The sequence below is a fragment of the Mytilus trossulus genome, chromosome 6 (assembly GCF_036588685.1).
Source record: "Mytilus trossulus isolate FHL-02 chromosome 6, PNRI_Mtr1.1.1.hap1, whole genome shotgun sequence".
Classification (NCBI taxonomy): Eukaryota; Metazoa; Mollusca; class Bivalvia; order Mytilida; family Mytilidae; genus Mytilus; species Mytilus trossulus.
Window position 1 is genome coordinate 37,526,927 of NC_086378.1, and position 27,217 is coordinate 37,554,143.

Here is a 27,217-nt window from a genome sequence, read left to right on the forward strand (position 1 = left end):
TACTTGTTCTGGTATTATTTATGCCCAGTTTTAACAAATCAACAATAGTAATTTTATGTAAATGATGTAGGCATAGAACATGGTCTCTCTTTTAAAAAAAACATAGGGCAAATTTGCAAACTGAATATCGTAGGTAGAATCTATGACCTGATATTTTATGAGACTATGTATTTGTAAGATGTTCATGAAATTTCAGTGGCAATAATTGAAATTAGTTTCAGTTGGCACAGCCCCTCTTAGTTTTCCAATATTCTATGAGTTGTTTTCTCAAAGGAATTGTGGATTTTATGGATTTAAAATCAGCATGTATATCACATATTGAAATAAATAAATACTTCATAAAATATGTACATGTATATGCAAATCATTCCATCTGAGGAAATCGCTGCAAACACAAACTTTATGAGAGATAATCATTACATTCTTATAAAATATTAATCAAGTCTGTTATTTGGTATGCAAGTTTTGTTTACATTGGTTTCTGACATACCGGTAGTCCAATGAGAAATTAAGTGGCTGGAATTTGATTTTAGATCTCATTATATTTTTTTCTGTGATTTTGTTTTAATATAACAAGTAGAAGATGTGGTATGATTGCCAATGAGATCCACCAGAATTTAAAGGAAGTGGATGTAAGCAATTATTAGCCAGCCTGCAGCCCTCAACAATAAGAAAACTGCATACTCTAAACTTCAGGCTAAAGTCAACTATGAAAGGACCTTACATAAAAGATATGAAACAATTCTATTGAGAAAACAAATGATAGGTAAATGTGAAGTAGATAGATTGATTGGTGTTTAAATTCCATTGGCCTTTGTATGCCTTTCTGGACAAAAACTTTGTCCAAAATGAAAAATCTGCTGGAAGACATGTCCACCTTACCAGGACACATTATTGAAAGCCAACTTGACCAGTATTCGCTCTACCTTCTATTACATCAAGTTATTAGCTTTCGAAAGATGGTATAAAGTTGTTTGATATGAATCCAATGGGAGAACTATCTTTTTTCACACCAGAACATATCTACATAATGATATAAGCTGTCTAAATGAAATGAACTTAAATTCATTTTAAATTTTTTAAGGTGTTCATGTCAGCAGTTGTAAATCATATTATTTTAGCTATCATTTTAATTTTGTTTATTTGGCACCCAAGACATATATAAAACAAGAAATAAAGCATATACAAAAAGTTGATTAAGTATAATTAAAAGTTTTAAAAAATATATATATTGCTATGAATTTGTCTATTCTTCATTGGCTAGAAATATAGTTGGAGGGTTTAGATCTCACAAAATATGTTTAATCCTGCTGCATGTTTGCACCTGTCTTAAATCTTGAAGATCTGACTTTTTTAAGTCTTATATATTTTTTATGTCCCATTTATCGGCATAAGGTTTTTCAATCTGTGTGTCTGTTTGTCCCGCTCTAGGTTAAAGTCTTTGGTTGAGGTAGTTTTTGATGAAGTTGAAGTCCAATCAACTTGAAACTGAGTACACATGTTCCCTTTGATATGATCTTTCAAATTTGAATGCCACATTAAAGTTTTGAACCCCATTTCACGGTCCACTGAACATAGAAAATGATAGTGTGATTAGGACATCAGTGTACTATGGACGTATTCTTGTGAAATTTTGGTTGATTAATATATTTTGGAGTTAAGTATGACATCCATTTTCACAGAACTAGTATACAGTATACATTTTTGTAAAGGGGCCAGATGAAGCCAGCCTCTTGGTGTAGGATTTTCTCTGTGTTGAAGACCCATTTGTGGCCTTTCAACTTTTTGGTCTGGTTGTTGTCTCTTTTACACAATCCTATTTCAATTCTCAATCTTATGATCAATATTTTATTCATGTTTTCATGCCCCTGCCTTAGCAGAGGGGGCATTATCTGTCTATATGTACGTCCCAAAGTTGGTTTCTGTTATCTAACTAAAGTTTGCCTCAACCAAATGTTATTAAACTTATACACAATGCTTATTACCACAAATACAGAATTTTGGCACCTAAACATTCTTTTCAAATGAAACAAGGTGCTCCGCAGGGCACCTCTTTATACGACCGCAGAGGTCAACCCTGAACAGTTGGGGTAAGTATGGACACAACATTTGAGCAGACATAATATGAGTTTCTGAAACAAAACAAATTTCAAGATCTTACAAATCTTTTATGCAATATTGTGCAATTAAAGATTTCTTCTTCAAACTTTTCAAAAATTTGGAATTTGAGAAACTTTGGGGGAAAAAAAATGAAAACTACTACCATCCTTCTTTTTTTTGCAATAAGTCCAAAACCTGACATTTCTTTATACATTATTTACAAGTAGTGTAAGGGAGGTTAATCTGAACATACCAAACATTGTGTGTTAACTGTTTTTTAATTACCTTCCTTAGACTGCTTTTAAATTGTCTTAATTGTCCGTTGACCAGATAAACCTTGTTTCCCCCCTTTTTTTGGCCCTAATTCCAAAACATTTTGAGCAATAACTCCCCAAAGTAATTACTAACCATCCCTTAATGGTATGGAGACTTGTGGTATAAGTTCAGAGAGATTCATACACTTAAAACACAAGTTATTGTTTCAAAACTACAAAAATGCTTATTTTGGTCCCACTTTTGGGCCCCTAATTCATAAACTATTGGGACCATAACCCCAAAAATCAATCCCAACCATCCTTCAGTGGTATTGAACCTTCTGATAAAAATGTATAGTGATCCATTTACTAAATCTAAAGTTATTGTGTGGAAACTAAATATGTCTTCGGACAACGCAGACAACGACATGACACCATTATACAACACACTGGCAGTCTTCTAAATATTACTAAATTTTCCATCTTTTCTTAAAATATCAATCCAGTAATTTTTATACGACCCCAAAACATCGTATAATGGTATGTTGTCGTTTTCTGAAGACACATTGGTTTCCAGATAATAACTTTAGTTTAAGTGAATAGATCTTCATGAAATTTTTTCAGAAGGTTCAATACCACAAAAGGAAGGTTGGGATAGTTTTTGGGGATGATGGTCCCAACTGATTAGGAATTAGGGGCCCAAAACAAGCATTTTATAGTTTCAGGATAATAACTTGTGTAGAAGTATTTCAATTGCTCTGAAATCATACCGCAATGTTTAAAACCACAAGTAGAAGGTTTGGATTCATTTTAGGGGTTATGGGACCAAAGTTTAGGAATGAAGTGCCAAGAAGGGGTAAAAACAAGCATTTTTCTAGTTTCAAGACAATAACTAATGTGCAATTGTATGGATCTCTCTGAAATTGTACCACAATGTACCATATAACAAAGGGAAGGCTGGGATTAAGTTTTGGATTAATTGCCCAAGTCATGTAGGAATTAGGGGCCAAAAAGAGGCATGTTTCTAGTTTCCAAACAATCATGACAATTACTTGTGTTTAAGTCTATGGATCTCTCTGAAATTGTACTACAAGGTTCAATACTGCAATGGGATTGAGTTTAAGGGTTATTGCTCCAAGGGGGTTTCAAAAAATTAGGGGGGGGCATAGGCGGATCCAGGCCCCCCCTTTTCAATTTTTCAAATTTGGTTGATTATATAGGGAATCACTGAAGCATGATTGGAGAGCTCCCCCCCCCCCCTTAGGTCAGTTAGAGGCCCCCCCCGTAGGAAAAGTTCTTGATCTGCCACTGAGGGGGAGGGGGTTGTTAACTATTTTTTTAAAGGGTTTCTTTTTTTTTCAAAATTTTTCAAATCTTCAATTACACAGTATTGTGCAATAGATTTGATAGATCTTTAACCACATTAATTTTGTGACAAAAACCTATATTATGTCTGAATTTTATCCAAATTCAGACAGAATCAAGCTTGAATATTGTGACCAAATTTGCCCCAACTGTTCAGGGTTCAACCACTGGGGTCGTACAAAGCTGCGCCCTGCGGAGCACCTGGTTTAAATTGGAGTTATCTTCCTTTGTCCATGATTACAGCTGAATCAACTACAATCAATGCTTTATACAATGCAATATTTAATTATGCTTCCACTGATAAATAAAAGCAATTTTTACCCTTCATTTCTGAAAATATTTTTAAGTCTTTGTTGAAAATTGGAGTTATCTTTCTTTGTCCAGAATGGTAGTTGAATCAACTACAACCTCAATTTAACTTCCTGATAATAATTTAAAACAATGTTTAATATTCAGTTCTTACATGCACTTTGATTACCGTTTCTAGTGTTTTGCCCCTTTACAAATGAAAAAAAATGCTGAATTTTTCGTTTCCATTCTCTTACTTGAGTTTGTCTCAACTTAAAGTAATGAAATTTATATTATGCTTTTTACCACAAAACCCAGAATAAGTTCAAAATTTTGGTAACGTCAATTTTACAGTTCTTGAGTCCCTTATAGCGATATATACTAGCTGGGGCATCATCTGTGTCCCTATGGACTCATTCCCCATTTATTTAACAAATATTTGTATGATCAGATCATTTAAATCTAAATTGATTATTATATATTGATAATAGATTGTGTTTTTTTTAATGTACCTAAAAGTCTCTTATATCTATATTACATAAATTTGTATGGTCAGAATATCAAATGACATAACATTTAAATAATCTCTTTTAATTGGTTAAAAAATCAATAGATTATTGTCAAGATACAATGTAGCTTTGTTGAAAATTACTCACATGTATCTTAAAATATTCTACATTCACTTCCATTGCCAAATTATTGAAATAAATGTTGTTAAAGTTTAAGGAATTTTTCAAAATTATTTCAAGTCTTTGTCTTTGTGAAAAATATTTCTAAATAATCAGTCACTGACATCTAATTTTAAATTGAATTTCATTGTAACAGTATTAAAATACAGTTTCTATGCCAAGTATGAAAATTGAAGTGCCAACTTTTTAGTAAAATGACGCTAAAATGTTTCAATTTAAGCTATTACAATTGAATATTTCAACAGAATAGAATACAAAAGATATGAGGATCTTGATTTTAGGGTAGGGGGTTATTAATTTTTTCGTGCCACTTTTTCTTTATTTTTAAAAGGCCTCTAACAAATGATGGAATTGAAAATTTTGGAATGCCTTCAATATATACTTGGTTTACTTAGGTCTATTAGTTTTATAAAAAAACATGCTATAATTTTAGCAAACTTGGTATGTTTCACTTTGATTCTCTGTAGTTTTTGAGACAGAGAAATTATATCTCCATACAACTTTACCAGAGAATACATAATATAAACAAAATGACAAAGAATACAAATACATGTACATATTGTTGTGATGTTACCTTATTGTTTAAGGTGAGGACCTATTAAAATGTTTAGCCTTCTGCATTTGTTTGCACCTGTCCTTAGTTAGCTAGGAACCTGATGTTCAGTGATTGTTGTTTGTTGATGTGGTTCATAAGTGTTTCTCATTTCTTCTTTTTATATATATATATAGATAAGACCATTGGTTTTGCTGTTTGAATGGTTTAACACTAGTCATTTTTGGTGCTCTTCATAACTTGCTGTTTGGTGTGAGCCAAGGCATTGTGTTGAAGACTGACTTTGACATTAAATGGTTTACTTTTACAAATTGAAACTTGGATGGAGAATTGTCTAATTGGCACACATACCACATCTTCTTATATCTATATAGATATAACTGACTAAACAAGTGAAACTGCGAGCTACTGCTCACTGATGATACCCCCTCTGCAAGTGGATAATATTAATAGTGTAAAAATATGCAAGTGTTCGGTAAACAGGAAGTTGTCGAGTGATGAATCTGAAAACGCATCACACGGTAAAGCTGACTTATATAAATCCTGAAACCAAATTTCAGAAATCCTTGTATTGTAGTTTCTGAGAAAAATGCGACAAAAATATTCATGGGACGGACAGACTGACAGACAGAAGGACAGACAGAGGTAAAACAGTATACCCCACCTTTTTTAAAGTGGGGGTATAATAACCATAAGAAGGCCAACTGAAAACAAGAGTGCACATGCTAAAATGTCTCGCCTTCTTTACTATTTATTGATATGATGTTGATAGTCCTTAAAATAAAGCTTTATTACAACTATCACATAAACAGTAACATTATACAAGAAAACTAAACATTGACCAATGAACCATGAAAATAAGGTCATGGTCAGATGAACCATGCCAGGTAGGCATGTACAGCTAACAATTCTTCAATACAACAAATATAGTTGACCTATTGCCTATAGTTTAAGAAAAAGACCAAATACTAAAACTTAACAATGAGCAATGAACCATGAAAATGAGGTCACGGTCAAATTTACCCTGCAAGACTGACATATGGATCAAAAAATATTTCAATACACCAAATATAGTTGACCTATTGCACATAGTATTAGAAAAAATAACCAAAACTCAAAAACTTAACTTTGACCACTGAACCATGAAATGAGGTCAGGTCAGATTACACCTGCCAGCTAACCATGTACACCTTACAAATATTCCACACACCAAATATAGTTGACCTATTGCATAAAGTATAAGAAAAACAGACCAAAACACAAATACTTAACTGTAACCACTGAACCATGAAAATTAGGTCACGGTCAGATGGCACCTGCCAGTTGGACATGTACACCTTACAGTCCTTCCATACACCAAATATACTAGACCTATTGCTTATAGTATCCGAGATATGGACTTGACCACCAAAACTTAACCTTGTTCACTGATCCATCATATGAGGTTGAGGTCAAGTGAAAACTGTATGGGCATGAGGACCTTGCAAGGTACACACATACCAAATATAGTTATCCTATTACTTGAAATAAGAGAGAATTTAACATTACAAAAATCTGAACTTTTTTTTCAAGGAGTCACTGAACCATGCAAATGAGGTCAAGGACATTGGACATGTGACTGACAGAAACTTCATAACATGAGGCATCTATATACAAAGTATGAAGCATCCAGGTCTTCTTCCTTAAAGCTTTTAAGAAGAAAGCTAACACCGACCCTGCCACCGCCAGATCACTATCCCTTTGTCGAGCTTTCTGCAACTAAAGTCACAGGCTCAACAAAAACTGGACAGTACATCAGATTCTTATGGGTAACCATTTTGGTCAAGCCTTCAAGTGTTTGCTTACATTATATCAAAGTGTACATAAAGACATGAAATATTCAAATATATTTCCAAAATTTTTACTAAATCCATAAAAATTGATACCCACAAAAATAAAGAAATCCACAGAATGAGATTAATATATGTACCACAACTTTACATATAACATGTTTGTAATTGAACTATTCCTCATACCTTTAATAGTTCACTGTACAGAATATTTGCTCATTGTTGAAGGCTGTCTGTGACCAGTTGGTTACATCCTTGACCTTTGTAAATATTTGTTTCATTGGCATTCACACAACATCTTTTTATTTTTTCACACCAATAAACAAACTTTACACCAATCAATGAACCCAAAAAATGAGGTAGAGATCATCTTACATAACCCTGTAACACTGAGATATGCCCATATTAACAACCATTTTAATATATACCATTTGTAGTTGACCCAGGTCTTTCATGAATTGAGAACCCTTGTTTTATCTACGCCATTTGGTCTTTGGTGGATAGTTGTCTCAATACCAATCATACCACATCTTAATTTTTATAATATTAATCCTGGAATTAAACCTGACAACTGGAATGAGGTCTTGCTACAAATAATTCACATCATATATGAAAACGAAGATGTGGTATGATTCACAAGAGACCAAATGACACAGATATTGACAACTATAGGTCACCATAAGGCCTTCGAAAATGAGCAAAGACCAAACAGCACAAAACAAAAATCATACATCAATTATTGTTGACCTGCAGTTTGAATATAGGAAGATGTTTGAATAAGTCAATGAAGCACATTACCAATTGTGCAAGAATAATAATCCTAATTTCCAGAGGGCCACATATGGTTTTCGACAAGAGAAGTTAGAGTCTGTGATGTGAATAAATTTAATAGATAAAATTGTGAATATAGATGAGGAATGTGTCAAAGAAACAACAACCCAACCAAGAGCAGAAAACTGCTTGAGGCTAATAATGGGGCTTCAACAAAGAGAAAATCCTGCATTTGGAAGTTGGCTACAGTTGGCCCAGACTTGGGACAGTCACATAAATAGGGCTAGGTTAAAACTTTGTAAGATGTATTATCACAAAGACACCAGGGTGATTTTAATGTCAAGGTTAAGTCACTTTGATAATATAAGTGTATTTTTCTCCATAAAAATGTTTGCTAACCTAAATGTAAGTTGGAATGATATATGAAGGTATTCTCAGAAATATGAAATCTTGGTCTTTCATGAAAGGCAAGACAAAACTCAAAAGCTTATAAAAACTTGTCAAATTTCTTTACAATATGTGAACATATAAACTATCATCCACTGGGCACTGGTACCATTGTACATGTTTTCACCGAAATAAATAAAATCATTGTTCTATTAAAATCCTTGATTAACCAATAACCAGCATTGTTCCTTCTGGAAACGAATGGTCAGGGATGTCAAGGTTCAACGGAGCTGGACCTTTCCTTATTCTTCCAGATAAATCATAATGAGAACCATGACAGGGACAGAAATAACCATTATAATCTCCAGCCATGGGAACTGGTACACACCCTAAAAAAAAGAATAGTAAGTTATAAAATATATGATAAGCATTGTGAATAGGTTTCAAAACATTCAGTTGTGGCAACTAATTTATACTCTTATGCGGCTTAGCTTAGCGAAAGGTAGTGCGACGTAATCAGTCAAACAAACTTTATAAGAATAACTCTCTAAGGAACGATCGTTTCCATTGGTCAATTCAAACCTTCGACCTCACACCTGCGAAAATAGAACACACGTACTATAACGTTGAATGGACTGATCAATATTCACGTAGCTGGTCAAGGTCGTTTAAAGCTTCCATCGTCGTATTCGAGTACATGATTGTGTTCTTGATTATCCAATCACAATTCTAGCTTTTATAAATGTGCATGTGAAATTCATTGGTTTTATAATTTTCTACAATTGATAACAAAATTTTAAACTTAAAAATCTAAACAGTTTTCACATTGAAATATTTCATTCAAATGTCTCTAGATCAAGGGACGACATCAAAAGTTCAATGCAGGATAAAACAAAATCTTAATTCACATATTTTTTTCATTGACTACACCCTCGCCCACCCCAAGTTACTCATCCTGATTGCCTTTTCTTTCACTGAATGGACTCGATGAAAAATCAAACCGTACTTTAATACAAACACTTTTCATATTATTTGCCGAGTTTTAGGTATTCGACGTAGAATAGTGGTTTTTTTCTGATTCAGTTTAATTGAGAGAAAAAATCCCGAAATTGTTAGTAAATTCATCACATGTTACCAACCATGCTTTGTTAAGAAAAAACGGAGATGGCAAACCATGGCACAGAGGAATTAAAAGTAGTTTATAACTCCAACGAAATACTGTGTGATGTTTTGCTATTCTCGGTTGAAAAACGAACGTAAATTGTATATTCATAATTGTAAATATGTACAAAGTCATGTTAATAGAAACAATCAGTTTAAAAAAAAAGTGTTTATTCATTAAATGTATTGATAAAAAGGTGAGTTTCTTCTTGCACATGCATTTAGTCATCCTTAATTTCTTGATATTTTGTTTATCAGTTTATCATACACGTTTAGTTTTGTATTTCATTTTAAATACGAATACATATACCATATTTGCAAATCCCATACCGCATAGTCAGCCATAAGAGGCCCCGAATTCGAACAAGAATTGTTCCTTATAAACTACGCTTTCTAACAAGTATTATTTATTATTAAGTTCCACACACGCAAAAGAAATAATCTTCGCCGATGTAATATTTCAATTTATTAAAACAACCTGCCTTCACTGAATTCATTCAGGTGCACCAATGATACGATTACAGTTATTTTGTTTCTATCTTTGGGGGACAATTTCCTTCGTTTATGGTACGCTTTTAGCTACATTTTTGTACTGTGTGTATGAGAAAAATAAAAGAGGAATGTCAGTGCAACCCCTCATTAATTGTTGTAATGGATCAGTATTATGAGATACTTATTATAAGTGACTACGACATTGTTAGGATTATAACTTATCGTCAGTATGAAAGAAATTAAAAGTGGTTCATATATTCATCCGTATAAAAGCGGCACATGTATTTTATTTTATCCTTATACTTCTCATCATGCCGGGTACAAGATAATCGAGTTGCTGCATGCATAAAGAACTTAGAATATTACTTTAAACAAAATATCAGTATAATATTTCGACCCCACTATTTGAAGTTAACAAAACATCTATTTAATTCTTTTGACCAAAGGTTTGTAAACTATACAAATCATTGTTTTACGTTCGTAGTAACATAGTAAATTCCATTGTCGGTCACCTGTGTCAATTCACGTGCACACTGACTACATTGTTGTTGTATTTAAATCTTTCGGCCAATGAAATGAGACGTAACAAGTTGTTTGTTTATGATACGCCAGAATGTTATCAATGAACTATCAAATGCTAAAGTTGACTGCATTTTAGTATAATCATACAACATCTTCTTTTTCAATAAGAGAACGGAAATTTATTTTTGGAAGTATGTAGGGACGTAGACTCTACAGACAGACAAGGGTACAGCTTAATGCCACCTCTGTTACGGCGGAGACATAGAAAATAGGAATGATAGACCAATGGAATTGCATAAATATTGTGTATAGTCGAACATGTTATCTTTCAAAATGACTACAGGTGTGAATCTGCTTGTGCATGCTTTTACTTCTAATGAATCCTTCAACAAGGCAACCTAAATATGTTAATCATCATATACACTAATGAACATAAATAATTATCAGATCAATACAGACATGACATATGTAGACAGAATGAGGAATATGGGTAGTAGCACTGTATGCAGTGACATAATTGAGCATAATAATCTTAAATGTTTTTTTTTTGTGCAAACGTAAAATGTTCATCTAGAGGGATTTGTCTCAAATTTGGATGACAGATTAGCATTTTGTTGTTTGTCAAGGCTCACAAATTTGGGTTCATTTGAAAAGCTTGCCCGTATTTTTATTATACTGGTGTGTTTAGTTTTCAGATGAATACATCTGTCTTTTCTCTTTGCTGAATGTAGAATCATTGCAAAATGTTCATAAAAATGTTTTTCATATTTTTAAATTGAAACTTAACTATTGTGAGTTAAGGATTTTATTTAATTTGTTTGGCTGCTATTTGCAATTTATCATTTAAGTTTGTGACATGACAAGCGTGTTTCGAATGGTAACATTGATGTACATGTATGAACACTCAAGTTAATAGAGAAACATAAAAAAAAAACACATCTTTCTTCTATCAATTACTGTGAAAGTACTTTTATTTGTGGGGTACCAATTTTCGTGGTTTTCGTGGATGACTTTATCCACGAATTTAAGTGTCCATCGAAATAAAACAACCATTGTCCAAATTAAGACATGAAAAGATCCCTATCCGTAGCGTAGGTTTGACTACTGATATGATCTAGAGAATATATTTTATGACACCAAATCTGAGAATACTTTAACTGCAGTCACATAACTACAGAATGCAAGAGTATACCAATTTAATCTTTAATACCCTAATCTGTACAAATTTTGATCTTTTAATTCCCATAAAAAACATTTTTGATCGATAAAAGTCAGATTTCCGGTATTGACATGCTAGTATAATAAAGTGTTCATTTTATTACCTCTTAGTTTTCGTACATATGGGTACAATAATTTCATGCTGGGCTTGATTTTGATGAGAATTACATATTTGACAATCCAAGATACGTTTATAGCATTTGTTTATGCTACTGTTTTCATAAGGTGACATGTTTATGGCCTAATTAACACCTTTGATGATCTTTAATCTGTTGATCACTTTACCATTGGTTAATTAGTGTTATCACTACGATTTACATAGTCAATGTTTACTTTGCAATTTCCTTCAATCCAGACTATTTGTAACCTTCCTTTCTACAACTTTTAAATTCTTATCTTAGAAAACTAAAATCCACGAATTTAAAAACCCTCGAACATGTAAATATTTCTCAAACCACGAAAATTGATACCAACGAATTAAAGTACTTTCACAGTAGTTTATAAATGATAGATTGATTGATGTTTAACACCACTTTCAACACTATTGTGCTATTTCATGGCAGTCAGTTTTATTGGTGAAGAAAGCTCGAGTGCCAGGAGAGAACCACCATTCGTCAACCTTTGATAGAAACTTATTAATTTATATTAACCAAATATAAAGTAATAAGAAATATAACTTCACAATCTTTGTACCAATATGAACTAGGTTTCAGAGAACTATATCAATTTGTTAGAACATATAACTCTATGGTACCACAGTACAAGAAGCCAGCAAATTAACAGTCTATTTTAGGTGACAATTACCTAAATGTGTGCAGACTCCTAACATCACAGCCCATTCTGGCTTTTGTGTTCTATCCAAGTCGTGTTGGGGATCTCTTAATGATGCTAAATCAACACCGGCTTCTGTTGCGATTTCTTCTTCTGATCTATGCCTAATAAATACTGGCTTGCCTCGCCATTTTACTGTCAGATTCTCTCCGATAGGGACATCGGCTAGATCTACCTCAACCTTGGCTAAGGCTAAAATATCAGCTGATACATCTATTATTCCCATTAAATCTTGTACAAAGGATTTAGCCACATATGTACCTGCAACTGCTCCACCTGTAAACAAATAAATAAAAAACAATACATATTTAACTGAAAATGCATATTATATAGTTAAAAATACACACTAAACTACTTTTGATGGAAGGATTTTGGTAAGTTCTTTTGGCAATTCTTGGCAATTAAGAGTGGATTCGTACACACCCTGCTACAGGTGATATTGGAAACTAACAGCGTTTTAGTTGACAGTCTAGTTATCATTAATAGTAAGGATCTACCAAGACCATTCCACAACTTAAGTTCCCTTCAACTTGGTTTTAAAGTGTTGCCAGATTGTTGCCTCATTGCCTTTTACTAAATATTACTTCCCTCCATATAATAATGTCTTATAATAAACTGAAATGAATGGGAGGGAAATATTCAATTGAACCAATAATATATTAATAAATTTCAAACTTTTTCAATCAAGTTGTAAATCCCAATGAGGATGGGTCACACAAATGGTGTTGGTTTATCATTCAGCTGAACCTACTATTGAGGAAATAACAGACATTGTTTTAGACTGAATTATTTTTTGCTGTGTCTACAGATTTATAGCCATTTTTTGTACGTTTTTGCATACTGTGGATTCATATAATTTAAATCAAAAATTCTTTATTTCATTTAGAGTTTGCATGAAATATTTGCCATTGGATGTTAAGAAATCAATCAATTAATCAATTTATTAATTTATAAATGGCAATACAAAAACATGACAGTTTAAAGGCAACAGAATATGTGTCCATACTTGAAACTGGTTCCTAACAAATCCAAAGAACAAGAACTAGTGTAATCTAATACAAAGGTGCATTATACAGGGGGAAAACATCCTCATTCAAAAGATGGTAAGAAGTATTTAGGTATTTACATGATTTATCTATGTTTGCTCTGAGTGCATCTGATCTAGTTACAAATAACCTTTTGATGTTGTTTATTATAACTTATACATGTAATTGTGACATCAAATATTTTTTCAGAAAACTGTGTCACTTTCAGAATGGCAGACTTGCAATGCATGTCCTTCTGCTCGTGAAACTGAGCCTAAGGTTGCTTTTCTTAACATTACTTACTTCCAACCATCAAATAGGAAAAGAGTTTCCTTTGTGGTTCTGATTGTCCTTGAGATACATTAACATCTTTAGAACCTGCTCTTTTATATGATGAGTAGTCTGGAAAATTTATATCTGTATGAGAATACCTTACTTGTTGTGATCCTGAAAAAATAAAGTGCAATATTAAAGTTTGTCAGACTTTAAAATCCAAAAGTCTCTCTATGTTTTAACTAAAGCTGTACTTTTAATGTAAATTGAGGCAGGTATAACCTGTGAAAGACGAGCAAGTCTGTTGTTAGCTACCCATGGAAAAAATGTTGGTTTTTTTTATTGATAAAGTCATTTTGATTCATTTATATGACATGACATGTCATGACATATACGGTGTACTAACAAAACTTAAAAAAAAAAAACCCACCATTTTATAAATAACTGAACTTCAATATGACAAAACAATTTTGAATGGGATAGACATCCACACTGTCTAGTGTCCACAGAATCAAAATATTAAAGTTAATTACAGTCTGCACGGTTAGCCACTAGTCCGATGCCCCAGACTAGTAAAATTTAATTCGGACTAGTGAGTTTTTGCAAAATTTTGTTTGGACTACTAAGAAAAATGTCAAAATATTTGTCTTCGGACTAGTAGTTGAAAAAGTTTTTGGTGCAGACTGTAATTATTTTGTTTAAGGACAAGTGTCTGAGAATAATTTCTGGGCCAAACTGTAAGCCTCGCATAACCTTATTGTTACTGTAAATTCAGAAATTCTGGTGTGCATTTATTATTTTCAATAATGTGATTTTGTCAATTTCAACTTAAATGCGATTTTAATTTTTACGATTTTGGGAAAAGTCGTGCTTTATTCAGGCCACGTTTTTTTAATTTGTTGGTTTACGGATTTTCCCCATGAAAAAGTCGGGTCGGTCGGTCAGGGGAAAAAAAAAAAAAAATCTTTCAAGACAGAAAAAAAAATGCAAAATAAATACATTTCACCTTTCTAACAAAACTGAGACTACTATAACACAGAGATTGGTCACTTCCTGTACTGACCAGTCAAATCGTGATTATTTTTGTGTCATCGATAACATCTGAGTCACGTGACATGATGGGTTCGAGAAGATGGAAAAATCCGCCATCTTTGACTGCTGAAGAAAAATAATTATTTAGCGAATGTGTATGTTTAAAGAGGTTTATATTTCGGTAAGTGTGAATATAACATTGAGATAATCATTATTGTTTGCTTATAATCACTTTAAATAGAAAAAAAATGCAGTTATATACTTGAATTTACTGACTAAATCGGCAGGTAATCTCCATTTTTTACCAGTGTATGGGACTGGGTCAATGAGAAATTCGATCATCACTTATAGTTCAGATGAACAATCTGTTTCCTTGATATTTAAGTACAAGCCTTGGTTATAATCCTTTGTACTCGTGTAAAATTTGTAATTTTACGAAATACCGTTTTTTTGTGATCGTGACATTTCCGATTCATAATTAAGAATCACACGTGACAAGTTCGAGTGACAAGGTAAATAAACAACATGAGGTCTGATAACGAATGAAAGGTTCATTTATATTGTTAGTTTAAGAAATTCAGACTTATATTTGGATCTGTTAATAAAATAAAAGCAGTCTTTTAAAAGCAGGGAGAGGGTTGGGATCCTGCTATAAACATGTTTAACCCAGCCACATTATTTAAAATGCTGAAATGGAGGGGTCACTATGAAAACTTTTAAAATATAGAAAAATAAAGTTGGCAGGTAGAACTTACATAAATGAAGAGATTAATGAAAAATGAGAGATGGATGCCCTATTTATAAAATTCCAATGTCCCCAGTCGGCTCCAGAAGCGATGAAGCAGCGCATCTATTTTGGGTAGGCAAATATCCACTTTTTGATATTGGAGAGCTCTGACGTCCTACGGCCCCAGCTTGTCTTGCAAAACAGCAGTCGGACGTCAAGAGTAATCTCGGAGTAATTAATTATGTATGTGTCTGTCCTAGCTAAGTCAGGAGCCTGTAATTAAGTGGTTGTAGTTTGTTTATGTGTTACACATTTGTTTTTCGTTCATTTTTTTTTTTACATAAATAAGGTTGTACGTTTTCTCGTTTGAATTGTTTTACATTGTCTTATCGCGGCCTTTTTTAGCTGAATACGAGGCTGTGATACGAGGTATGGGCTTTGCTCATTGTTGAAAGCCGTACTGTGACCTATAGTTGTTAATTTCTGTGTCATTTTGGTCTTTTGTGAACAGTTGTCTCATTGGCAATCATACCACATCTTCTTTTTAAATTATGAGATCTTATAATGATAAAGGTTCTATACATTTTCATTGATAATATATTCTTTATTGTAGGATTATCCCAGAAAGAAATCATGCATTGGATTTGGAAGAACGTTGAAGTCTACTGGAAAAAGTGAAAAAAAAATAATTATTATTTTAAAATTTCATTGTCATATTGTTATGCTTGTCTCAGTATATGGAGAAATAAATATTTATGAATTTTGATATACATGTTTATTTATATGTTGATGATTTCTACAACTGAATTGCAGAAATTTACATACATGCTTAGTCTGAATGACAGGTCAATTAAAAAACACACAAGTAACCACACATCTTGATATATTAAAGGGAAAGCGACTTTAAGCAATACATGTACTAATACTATTTAAAGAGGAGATGTTGGTATATTACAGTAGAGAAAACGAATAGTCTACATTAACAAAGCATTTTACCAAAAAATCAGATATGACAGACATGAACCACACCCAACCACTGAAATACAGTATGCTGACTTGAGACATAGGTGAAACAACACAATCAGAACTAACTTTAAACATGTTGAAAAATGTTTCATTGCGGGATCATCAGACTGACTGTACATAAAATATTCATCATTGACAGATGAGTTGTGAATTGAATTTTAATTGACAGAAAGAGTGACATCATCATATAAAATCATATTTTATAGTCTTGTTTAGATCTGACCCTGCTTCATCTTTATACATTCTGCAATGTTTTTGCTCACACATATAATTTGTATGATATTTTGATCATTTAGTCATGCAACCTGGAAGCTTTCTTCATATAGAACATCTTGTGTCATTAAACCTGGAACTGCACTATACATTAAATGGTATATAACTAGATTTGTTACACCAAGAAATACAATTCACCAAAAATACTTCTTCAGTTGAGGCGTGGTATTATTTGGAAATTGTCAACGAAAACAATGTGATATTACAAATTTAATTGAGTTTTAGATACTTCATACAACCTCAATCACTAGGGTACAAAAAATTATAATGTACGTCATAAGATCTCATAAAGATTTTGTAAAAACGCAATAAACCCCATATTCGAGAAATATTTGCCACTGGTGCTCTCATGTAGCTTAGAAATTGAAATTTGACAATCCTTCACCATACTTTTCACTGATCAAATTGAAAACAGGATTTTCATTATTAATTCAAAAATGTTGTTTTTGTTTTTTGAAACAAAAATATACCATTTCATCTATTTATATAGTTCATTATGGTATTGGTTTTGGCCATGATTGTTCTAGGCAGTTCGATTTCGGAATTCCTGAAGTTTACTTCTGTGTTGTTTGGTCTCTGAGGAGAGACTTATTACTTACCTTTTATCTTGATTAGAATGTTTGTTCTTCTTAAATAGCCATGGAAACCAGAAACGGAAGAATAATATAAAAAAGAAGATGTGGTATAATTGCCAATGAGACAACTGTCACCACAAGAGACCAAAATGACACAGGCATATACCACTATAGGTTACTGTACGGCCTTCAACATTAAGTATTGTCACACTCGGGCCACTGATATATAGCTTGTCGTTTCGATTGACAAGCAACTGCGGTTGCTGCTTCTTTTGTATTTTTTTGCAGTCTTTGCAGCAGAGACTTTATCCTTGTCAGATTCAATATCTGATGCAGTATAATCACTCCGTTAAAGATCAAGAATTGAGATCGATTCCAATCATCCCAAGATAAAAAAAAATCATTGTGAATTTGAAAATAAAAATGACGACGATTTTGGGGGAACATTTATTCATAATTTTAATTTTTATGGCTTACTATGTGTAAACTGGCCACATACTGATTGATACTTCGACATGATCGAAGATTGAAACAACAGCAGGGTCCAGTTTAGCTTATGTGAAGTTCTAACTCTTTCCTGATCTATTACCCAAGTAAATTATTCATTTGACTTTTATAATGAAATTTTGTGTTTCTAATGTATTTGCCGCAAAATACATTGTTTGCAAAATCTTTATCTAAATTGATTGAATAAGGAATCTTTGATTTATCATTTATTACTGACTATTAAAGGCATCCTTATTAGCTGAATCTTTAATAGGAAGCAATGACTATATGTGATCAGAAATAAACCGCACCACCTAATTATCAAACTGAAAATTAAAAAAAGAGAAAGGGGTTGAAACCGAAAAAAATATGGGTTCAAAAATAAAATTTACGTAGGATAATCTGAATGAGGTTCTTGGTGGGGTTTCTTTATTTACTATAATAAAATATTTAATTTGATTATTTCTGTGTAATTATTCTCTATTTAAATTGTAACACCGAGTTAGTTTCTAGTCTCTATTCTTTATTTGACGGTCCATTTTTCTCCATTCTCTACATGTTTTTTGAATATTGTAAAACCCCATTTATACCCTCCTGAATCCTACCTCCAGTGCAACGATGGTAATTGACAAGGTTTACTGCAATAAATATGTAACATGGGTACTCGTAGTGAGCTGTAAAAATACCTTGTACAAGTATACAAGTTTATTGCAATTAACGGAGCCTCGTGTATCTTGAGGGCACCCAGCTGTGAAACAAATTCACCTCCCATGCTATTGAGACTACCTGTCTTTACAGGTAAAATACTTGTTTATTAGATACAATTAACGGACCTGTAGCAAAACAATGTACCAAACTTTAAGATGGATAAGATTAATCACATTTGCATTTTCGCCGCATAATTAAAATTTATTAACGAACTATAAACTGATTAAAAATATCTAGATATGAATAGTTAAACGAAAATATTAATTATTTATTTTCTTTTTCCCTCTAATTCAATTTTTTTTATGATTTATTTTTAATTATATCCGATACTGAAATAGACAATTAGTAGTCTCGGTGATTAGGTGATGAAATTTGTCGTCTGCTACTGATAAATACGAAACTACGATTGAATACGAAACTACGTTATATTAACGTAGCTGAAAAGGTGGAGACTCACACTACACGATAAATCGGTAGTGACCAATCTCTGTGTTATAGTAGTCTCAGAACAAAACGAAAATAAGTTTCAACACACATGTCAAAAAACGTAATAGACTCGTCCACGGAAAAAACGAGAATATCGGGTTAATCTAGTGTCATGCATTCCCGTTTTTAATCCAAATGGACGATATTTTTTTTTATTATCCATGAAACAAGAAAATTCTAAATGACTTGTTGATATTCAAAACTTTTACTTCCAAGCGGTGCTTTCCACCTGTCCACATTTGGACAAGTCTATTTCTATGAGATTATGCATCTTACAGACTGATGACAAATAAGGGAAACGAACTTATTGTGTAATGGGTTTTAAACATAGATTTCGTTTGCAAAATTATTTAAGTAAACGACATTTCAAGGTCAGTTATAATTGATTTGTCTATTTTTAGAAACGTAAACTGGAAGTTTTATTTTTTCACAACAGAGTGTTATCAATTTTGTTACTCAGTGTTAGTGATTCATGCATTTCATTTCATAAAAAAAGAAAAAAATTATTATTTTGCAGGGATAATGTATTTGTTTGGGTCGGCGGGAATATAAAAAAGCATGAAAAGTCAATTTTATTTTTATTCTAGGAATCGGCAAAATCGGGTCGGCGGATCCGTAAACCAACAAATTAAAAAATCCTGGCCTCAGTGAAAATATTACAAAATGCGCATTTTAATTATTTCGTTTACAACTCTGTCGCATTATTCGCAATAATAAAAACCTCGCAATAATTTCTGAATTTACAGTAATCCCAACTGAGCTGGCTGCTTGAAATTTTGACGTCATACACAATCACTTTTCCATTGTGACTTCAGATATAATGTTTTATGACATCAAAATTTTACGGGAACCTGTGTGATATCCAGTAATGGTGGACAAATAGGTTTAGGTGTATTATCAGCATATGCAGACTAAAGTTAAAATTGTTATGTCAGACTTATACATGTATAAGTGATTGAGCCCCTGTATATAGCAACACCCAAGTTACACTGTATGGTGGTGCGCCTGACAGAGGCAGAAATTACAGATTAGGTAACAGTATATGAAATAGTATTTGCGAGAGCATCATTTCTATAATTAAACAATTAATTAAATATAAAAAGAATAAAAAATATCAGAATTGTGTGTTCAACGATCAATCTACTTACTACACCAGTTACTTGAAATTTTGACTGCAGATTTCGGTGCCAACTTATGTAACGTATAAGACGATTTCTTATCGTGTTGGGACGGTTTTAATGACACAACTTCTGGTGCCAGTGAAGCTGAAGGTAGAATCGGTCTTGTAATTTTCCCTATCATTTGTGAAACTGCTGGCATAGCAGCGGATTTAGGTAGGGAATACATATCCCAAAATTTTGTCCAAAATTCAAGGTGACCGGAAGAGAATTTATTTCGGTAGTTGCTCTCGTATGTTTCCGAAAATTAAAAACTAATAATCTATTGTGGGGTCTTATATAACAGTATTTATTTTTATTCAGATCTAAATGTAATTAATCAACCTTATTTCAACACATAAAAAATAAAAATTCAAAATATATTTTACGACATAAGCCTTTGGGTAGAGTCAAATGAATATAAATCCGACTCAGGATTAAAAACACAAAAAAGTCCCGGAACATCATATTCCGGGAATGAACAATTCAGCGACATACAAAACACGGCAACACAATACAACACATTTAAATCAAGTAACTGACAACTTGACGTCCATATCTAAATCAGTTTTTAGATGTGCTGGTATTCAAAGGTCTAAGATTTAAAGAAACAGGAATCTTAGACCTCACGACATTCCGAAAAAAGACTGAAAATTATCAGTATTTAGAGAGATCCTCATGCCACCCATCCTCTACTTTCAGAGGCATAATTAAAGGAGAAATGCTTCGCTTTAAGAGATGTACGAACGATCCAGTAGATTTGCAAACACAATATGCGTTATTTTCTGAGCGCCTTATTAAAAGGGGATACCCAAAAAATGAAATTAAAACTGTTATGCAGGAAGTGACTGCAAAACAAAGAATAGACACATTAATGGTAAAGCCCAAATCTGTATTACAGTCGCCTCCCTTGGTATTCTCCACAGTGTTTTCGAGACAGAAATCACACATAAAGAACAATATCTTAAAACACTGGGATAAATTAAAGGATGACGAAGAGGCAAAACTGTTATTTGATAAAAGACCTCTGTTTGCCTTCCGTAGGCATAAAAACTTGAAAGACATAGTAACATCAGCAACTCTGAATAATTAATATGTTGCAGACTATGAAAAAAGATTCTATACTTTGTTCGTTAAATTGATAAACAAGGTTAAGTAGATAAAGAGTATAGAAAAATATGAGTCAGACAGATCATGAGGTGTCGAGCCCCTAATAAAAATTACAGTATTTTTATAGGCAGTGGCTATTTGACCGGCACCGGCTACATAGCAAATTTGCTATTTGACCGGCACCGGCAAAATAGCAAATTTGCTATTTAGCCGGCACTGAATAAAACTGTTCATTGATGTGATTAGTAGAGAATAAAAAAGCTTAATAATAATTTAAAATAATTTAATCACAATATCAAGCATTAAAAATACAGTACAATCAAAAATAAAATATTGAAGATGTTCATAAATAAATAATTTATAACTTTATAATATTAATTCAAAGCATGAAAACAAATTTGTATATACATTACTAAATATATTTTTTTATGAAATATTTATTAAAAAGATGTCTAAATCTGCATAAAATCTATGGTTTAAATATCCTGCCACGCTATAAAAATAGTGTTATGTAAAACTACGTGCATCATAAAAAGACAATATTAAAAGTTGTTTGATACGAATTTCAAAGGGACACATGATTTCACATGTGCAATTGTTACAAAACCAATTATTTGCCTTTGGAAGTTGTTTTAGTCTAGCACATGATAATTGTTGCCACTCAAAACAGGAACTACACATTACACTGGCTTCCTTTGAATCTGCATCATGTGTGCATATGTTGCATATGTAGATAGGGTTATTTTTCTTCTCTTTATATACGCTCTTAATAGCTTCCCATGCATTGTTTTGGCAATATTTTTGATTAAATCAATGTTTACACTGCAAATATAAACGTATTTACACTTTCGGTATTTAGCTGTATCCTGCCTCCAAATGACCTTAGATCGACTCCAAATCACCTTTTGACGTCAAGCAACAAACAATTTTAAATTGTGACGTCAAATATTTTAAATTATGATGTCAAAGTTTACGGGAACCTGTGTGACTTTATGTAATGGCGGACAAATTTGCATACACGCATAGACGCGTTCCATTTTTAAACACAATATGTTCAGTTATTAACATTCGTGTTCCACATTGAACGCCAGCGTTAAAGAATATAACACATTGTGTTCAGTCTTTGAACGCACATGTTCAAGACAAGTGTTCTAAATTGGAACACTAGAAATGTTCTAATATTGTAATGGGGAGTGAAAAAATATTTCATCGCTTCAGAGTCAAACAGACGATGAATAAGGGTGATTCGCACTATAATTTGACGATAAATGTATTTTAGCTGTATCAACATAAGCAAATTATAGTTTGGTAAAAAAAAAAATGAAAGAGCGTATTTATAAAAGCGTGCAAACGATTGATCTTTAGTATAAATCTTCTTTCTAAAGGACTTAAGTTCTTTGGGTATATTTTTTTACAATGTAAATGTGTAAATGCTCATGAAAACGTTGCTATTGTAAAAGCGTTCTGGCGTCGAACATGATGCGTTCAAATTTACCATTTCCCCCCGAACGCCATGTGTTCGAAACATGCCCGCGTACATAACAGCGCGTGACGTATTTAATGTAGTTTGATGAAGTTTGGTTTTTGGTCGTGATTGAAGAAGCTTCACTGAAGAAAATTACAGTAAAGGTATGTTTAATTATCTATATTTATCACACATTTTTTTTAGTATTAAATCAATAAATTTCTACTTTCACAGGACACACTGAAGTATAAATGGAAGTAGAACATTTTGTGTCAACACATAACGGTGCTGTTATGCCATAATTTGATTCAAAAGTAGGAGGTTCATTGAGAGAATATATTTAAATGATCATGCTTTAAAAAAAAATAACCAATGTAAATTAATACGTAAATGTTTAATGATATCGTTGCTATTGTAAATGTGTTCTAGTTTCGAACATGAAACGTTCCAGCTAATCGTTTTCTCTGAACACCATGTGTTCCAATGTCAAGACAGAAGTTTGTAAAAAGGCATACTGCAACACTAATTTTAAATTTCTTATGTATATGTTATATAAAAAGCTTTCTCATTCTTAAATACTTAAATCTTAGCAATTCATTTTAGCAAATGTCCACCGTTCATACATGTATTGTTATGTATTCTTATGTTACTTTTATAGGGTACAAACACAACTACAGTACTGAGGGGTAATTGTTCGTGCATACCTCGCCGAGAATGAAGAGAAAATTTCGCAGTACAAGAGATGACTACTTATCCTGCACCATAAAAGTACTTTCATATGTAAGTTTAAGAATTTTAGGAGTGCCCATTGACTTCTTACAAGTTTTGTTATTTTAGATTTATCAATAAAATGTGCACCATTCACTGGTGTACATTATAATCAGAAAACTATTTGAGCTAAATTCGATATAATAACATCAATTTAAATTGGAATTACCGTATACAGATCATAAGTGAAATTACTACATATCTTAAAAAAAAAAGAGGCAAAAGGTAGTTAGTTTCTAGAAATGTGAGCAGTTAGTTTAGTGACAAGTCTAACGACAAAGTTTTGCCTAAAACACCTACTGTATGAGCATTTGCTGGACACTTCCTACCATCTTTTTTTAAAAGCTATAGAACATGAGAGCCCATATACTTGAAAATGCATGTATACCACTCTTTAACAAATGTATCTTATCTAATAAGGCTGACAAGTATAATGGAATTAAAAAAACGAAATAAGAGTTTAATTCTAATTCTTAAGGAATATCGACATGATCCATAATTTGTTTACTCATACACTTTATATTTCATATTTTAGAACTCACAGTTGATGGATAACAAGGTTAAAGAGTAGTTATAACCCAAGGAGACAAATGTTCTAAAAAATGGAAGCTCAAAGGACGAATGTTCTAAAAAATGGCAATTCAAAATCAGTTGTAGACGACTCAAATCATGTTCAAAAGTACCTAAGGTAGCAGTGTTACATGAACACCGACTCGACTAGTAGCAGCATATACACAGGGTATTTTATGTTTGATATTGACTATCTGAGTGCTATGAAAGCTGTGGATCATCGAAAATATTGGTGATAAACGAGTAATTCAGGACAGTGCTTGACTTGAGAAGTTGCAAACGATGAGTTAAACTGTGTTCATAAATCACTAAACTTTGTTGTTACATACTAATTTTAAATATGACGAACAATTTGTTTATGGTTAAATATTTGGACACATTAATTTTGGCAAATTACAAATGTTATATTTTTAATTTGTCTAACTTGTCATTTTAAAGTTGCTTCAATATTTCACATTGTATTGTACTTTTTTTTTTAATTTTGCCTCTTTTAATCAATTAAAGATGTTTTTAATTAATTTAATTATTTGATTTACAAGACCACAATAATGTTTCAGAGAATAGAACACTTTTTTCTGGAACATGTAAAATTGTGTTCCACTAATACATGCATATGTATACACTATGTGTTCTGGATATTAACACATACTTCTGGAACACAGTCCGAGCGTTCCAGAAGTGTTACAAGGCTTGCAACGCGTAACGGCATACAATTTTGCTCACAAGGTCATGTTCCAGATTCAAACACTAGGCGTTCAAGGAGTACACATGATGTTAAAAACTGGAACACCAAAGTTAATATTTAGAACACTGTTACGCGTTCCAGATTCAAACACTCGGCGTTCAAGGAGTACACACTATCCGTTCAAGAATAACACACATAGCGTTCGAAAGATGCACACATACTATTAAAAACTGGAACACCAATGTTAATGTTTAGAACACCGTTACGCGTTCCAGAAGTGTTACAAAAGGGTGTTCAAAAAGTGTTCAGATTCTTAACACTTTTATTAACAGTGATACAATTGAGTCCAAACAAGAGGCAGTTAAAAGTTCAGGAATTGCTTCAACTTGTTCCTCAGTAATTAAAATAATCTATGTGATGTCCTGACTTTGTTAATCTTCGAACGATCTGACACTGCTCCAGCAATAAATAAATTTTCGTGAATAACTTCTCTTAGTTTGAGTATATGCCAACACGGGAGAAGCATACTTTTTTAATAAATATTTTAGAAACAAATATACATGTAGTTAGTAATGTATATACAAATTTGTTTTCATGCTTTGAATTAATATTATAAAGTTATAAATTATTTATTTATGAACATCTTCAATATTTTATTTTTGATTGTACTGTATTTTCAATGCTTGATATTGTGATTAAATTATTTTAAATTATTTTTAAGCTTTTTTATTCTCTACTATTAAATCACATCAATGACAGTTTTATTCAGTGCCGGCTAAATAGCAAATTTGCTATTTTGCCGGTGCCGGTCAAATAGCAAATTTGCTATTTAGCCGGTGCCGGTCAAATAGCCACTGCCATTTTTATAATAAGTGTCACTATGCAATGGCTTGGGCTCCTGACGATGGACATGGCCATGATCAATTAGTTAATTCTAATTGGTCTAAATAGATGTTCGAAACACCTTATGATCTATGGAGTTGGGGTGCTGGGATAGGCTTTGACAACGATTTATTGAAATACTCCATCAGAATGTTGGGAGCTCTCTTCCTTATGTCCAGAGTATATATTCACTTCTCCGGGTGTTAGTTTTGATTGTCCTGCATCATTCCATCTTGCTTATGCTATTCCTAGTATACCTATTTCATATGCCTTCATTTTATTTGCGATGGTTTGCGCTTTTCCTGGAACGTACTAGTATATAGATTTCTCATTCCATGTTCATATCTTTGTTGCGGATTTAGAGTTCAGAAGTCTCAGTTGTGTAGCTTCCTTTCGATTTTGGCCATCCAATGTCATTCTCCTTCTATGTAAAGGTCTTCTTTCTCTTTCATCCAAGGTTCGTTTCGTGTGTCTGCATTCCGCCTTAACCTATAAGCAGCCAAGGGATTAGTTCACCTAAAGGTTCCACTGATGTGTTTTTTGTAAAGGCATCTGGAATGCAGCCTTCCACATACGAGTCATTAGCCGGTGATGCTTTGTTTGTCCTCCTTCGCCATTCGCCGTTATCGTTGATCTCCCCCACTATTTGTCCAATACGTGGAGTGGTTGTCTGGAAAAGACTAACGGTTACTACCAATCGGAATTTGAAATCAAAAGTTTTTCTTTTCCTAGACAGATTGCCTTTCTAGGCTCACGAGATCCATTTTCTTGTCGCCCTTGTAGTTTTGCCTGGGGCCTTTTGGTGCTCAGTATCCATCTGTTACCACCGTGGGAGGTACTACATAGGATTTGACGTGGAGAGGCTACTGTACGTACTGGCAGGGAGAGGCTGACTAACTGCTCACCTTTTTCACATTTCTGTTAGCCAGCGGCAAATTTAAATTTAAATTAAAAAATTTAATCGGCCTTTTATTCAAGAAAACCTAGAGGTATTGAAAAGTATTGCTTTTTATATGAATAAATGTTTGGAACTGCGAAACCTATCAATATAGTATAGATCATTGTTTTATTTAAGATGATTTGTGTCAACAATATTGTAACAATTATAAAAATCATTGTAATAAATTACTTTGCTCTTCGTGGACCTTTTAATTGGAATAAAAATATCTTGTCTTATCTTATCATATCTCAGTATAACCTATATAAGATATCTAATAACCTATGAAGATATTTTATAAACGGTACCAATTTTTCTGCACCGTGGCAGATGCGAATTTCCGGACAATACATGTCTCTTCAGTGATGCTCCTGGTAAAAATATGTAAAATCCAAAGCTTAAATAAAAGATGAAGATCTATAATCCAAAAGTTCCAAAAAGTATAGCCAAATCCGTGAAAGAAATCAGAGCTTTGCATGTAGTTATAGAATCAATAGTAAAACGGTTTGTCGCATATGGCACTACTTTGGTAAGATTATCATTCATAGTTTTTTACAGTCTTACTGCAAAAT

General features: G+C 32.7%; 1 protein-coding gene across 1 annotated transcript; it reads right to left on the reverse strand.

The window, feature by feature from the left end:
- Window positions 1–7,945: 7,945 nt before the first annotated feature.
- Window positions 7,946–20,485, reverse strand: LOC134721280 (cytochrome b-c1 complex subunit Rieske, mitochondrial-like). Its single transcript, XM_063584163.1, has 4 exons — window positions 20,220–20,485; window positions 13,789–13,932; window positions 12,434–12,736; window positions 7,946–8,625 (listed from the first exon to the last, which is right to left on the reverse strand). Exons 1-4 carry the CDS (start codon window positions 20,416–20,418, stop codon window positions 8,462–8,464), a joined length of 810 nt encoding a protein of 269 aa, XP_063440233.1. The 5' UTR covers window positions 20,419–20,485; the 3' UTR covers window positions 7,946–8,461.
- Between the last annotated feature and the right edge of the window lie 6,732 nt (window positions 20,486–27,217).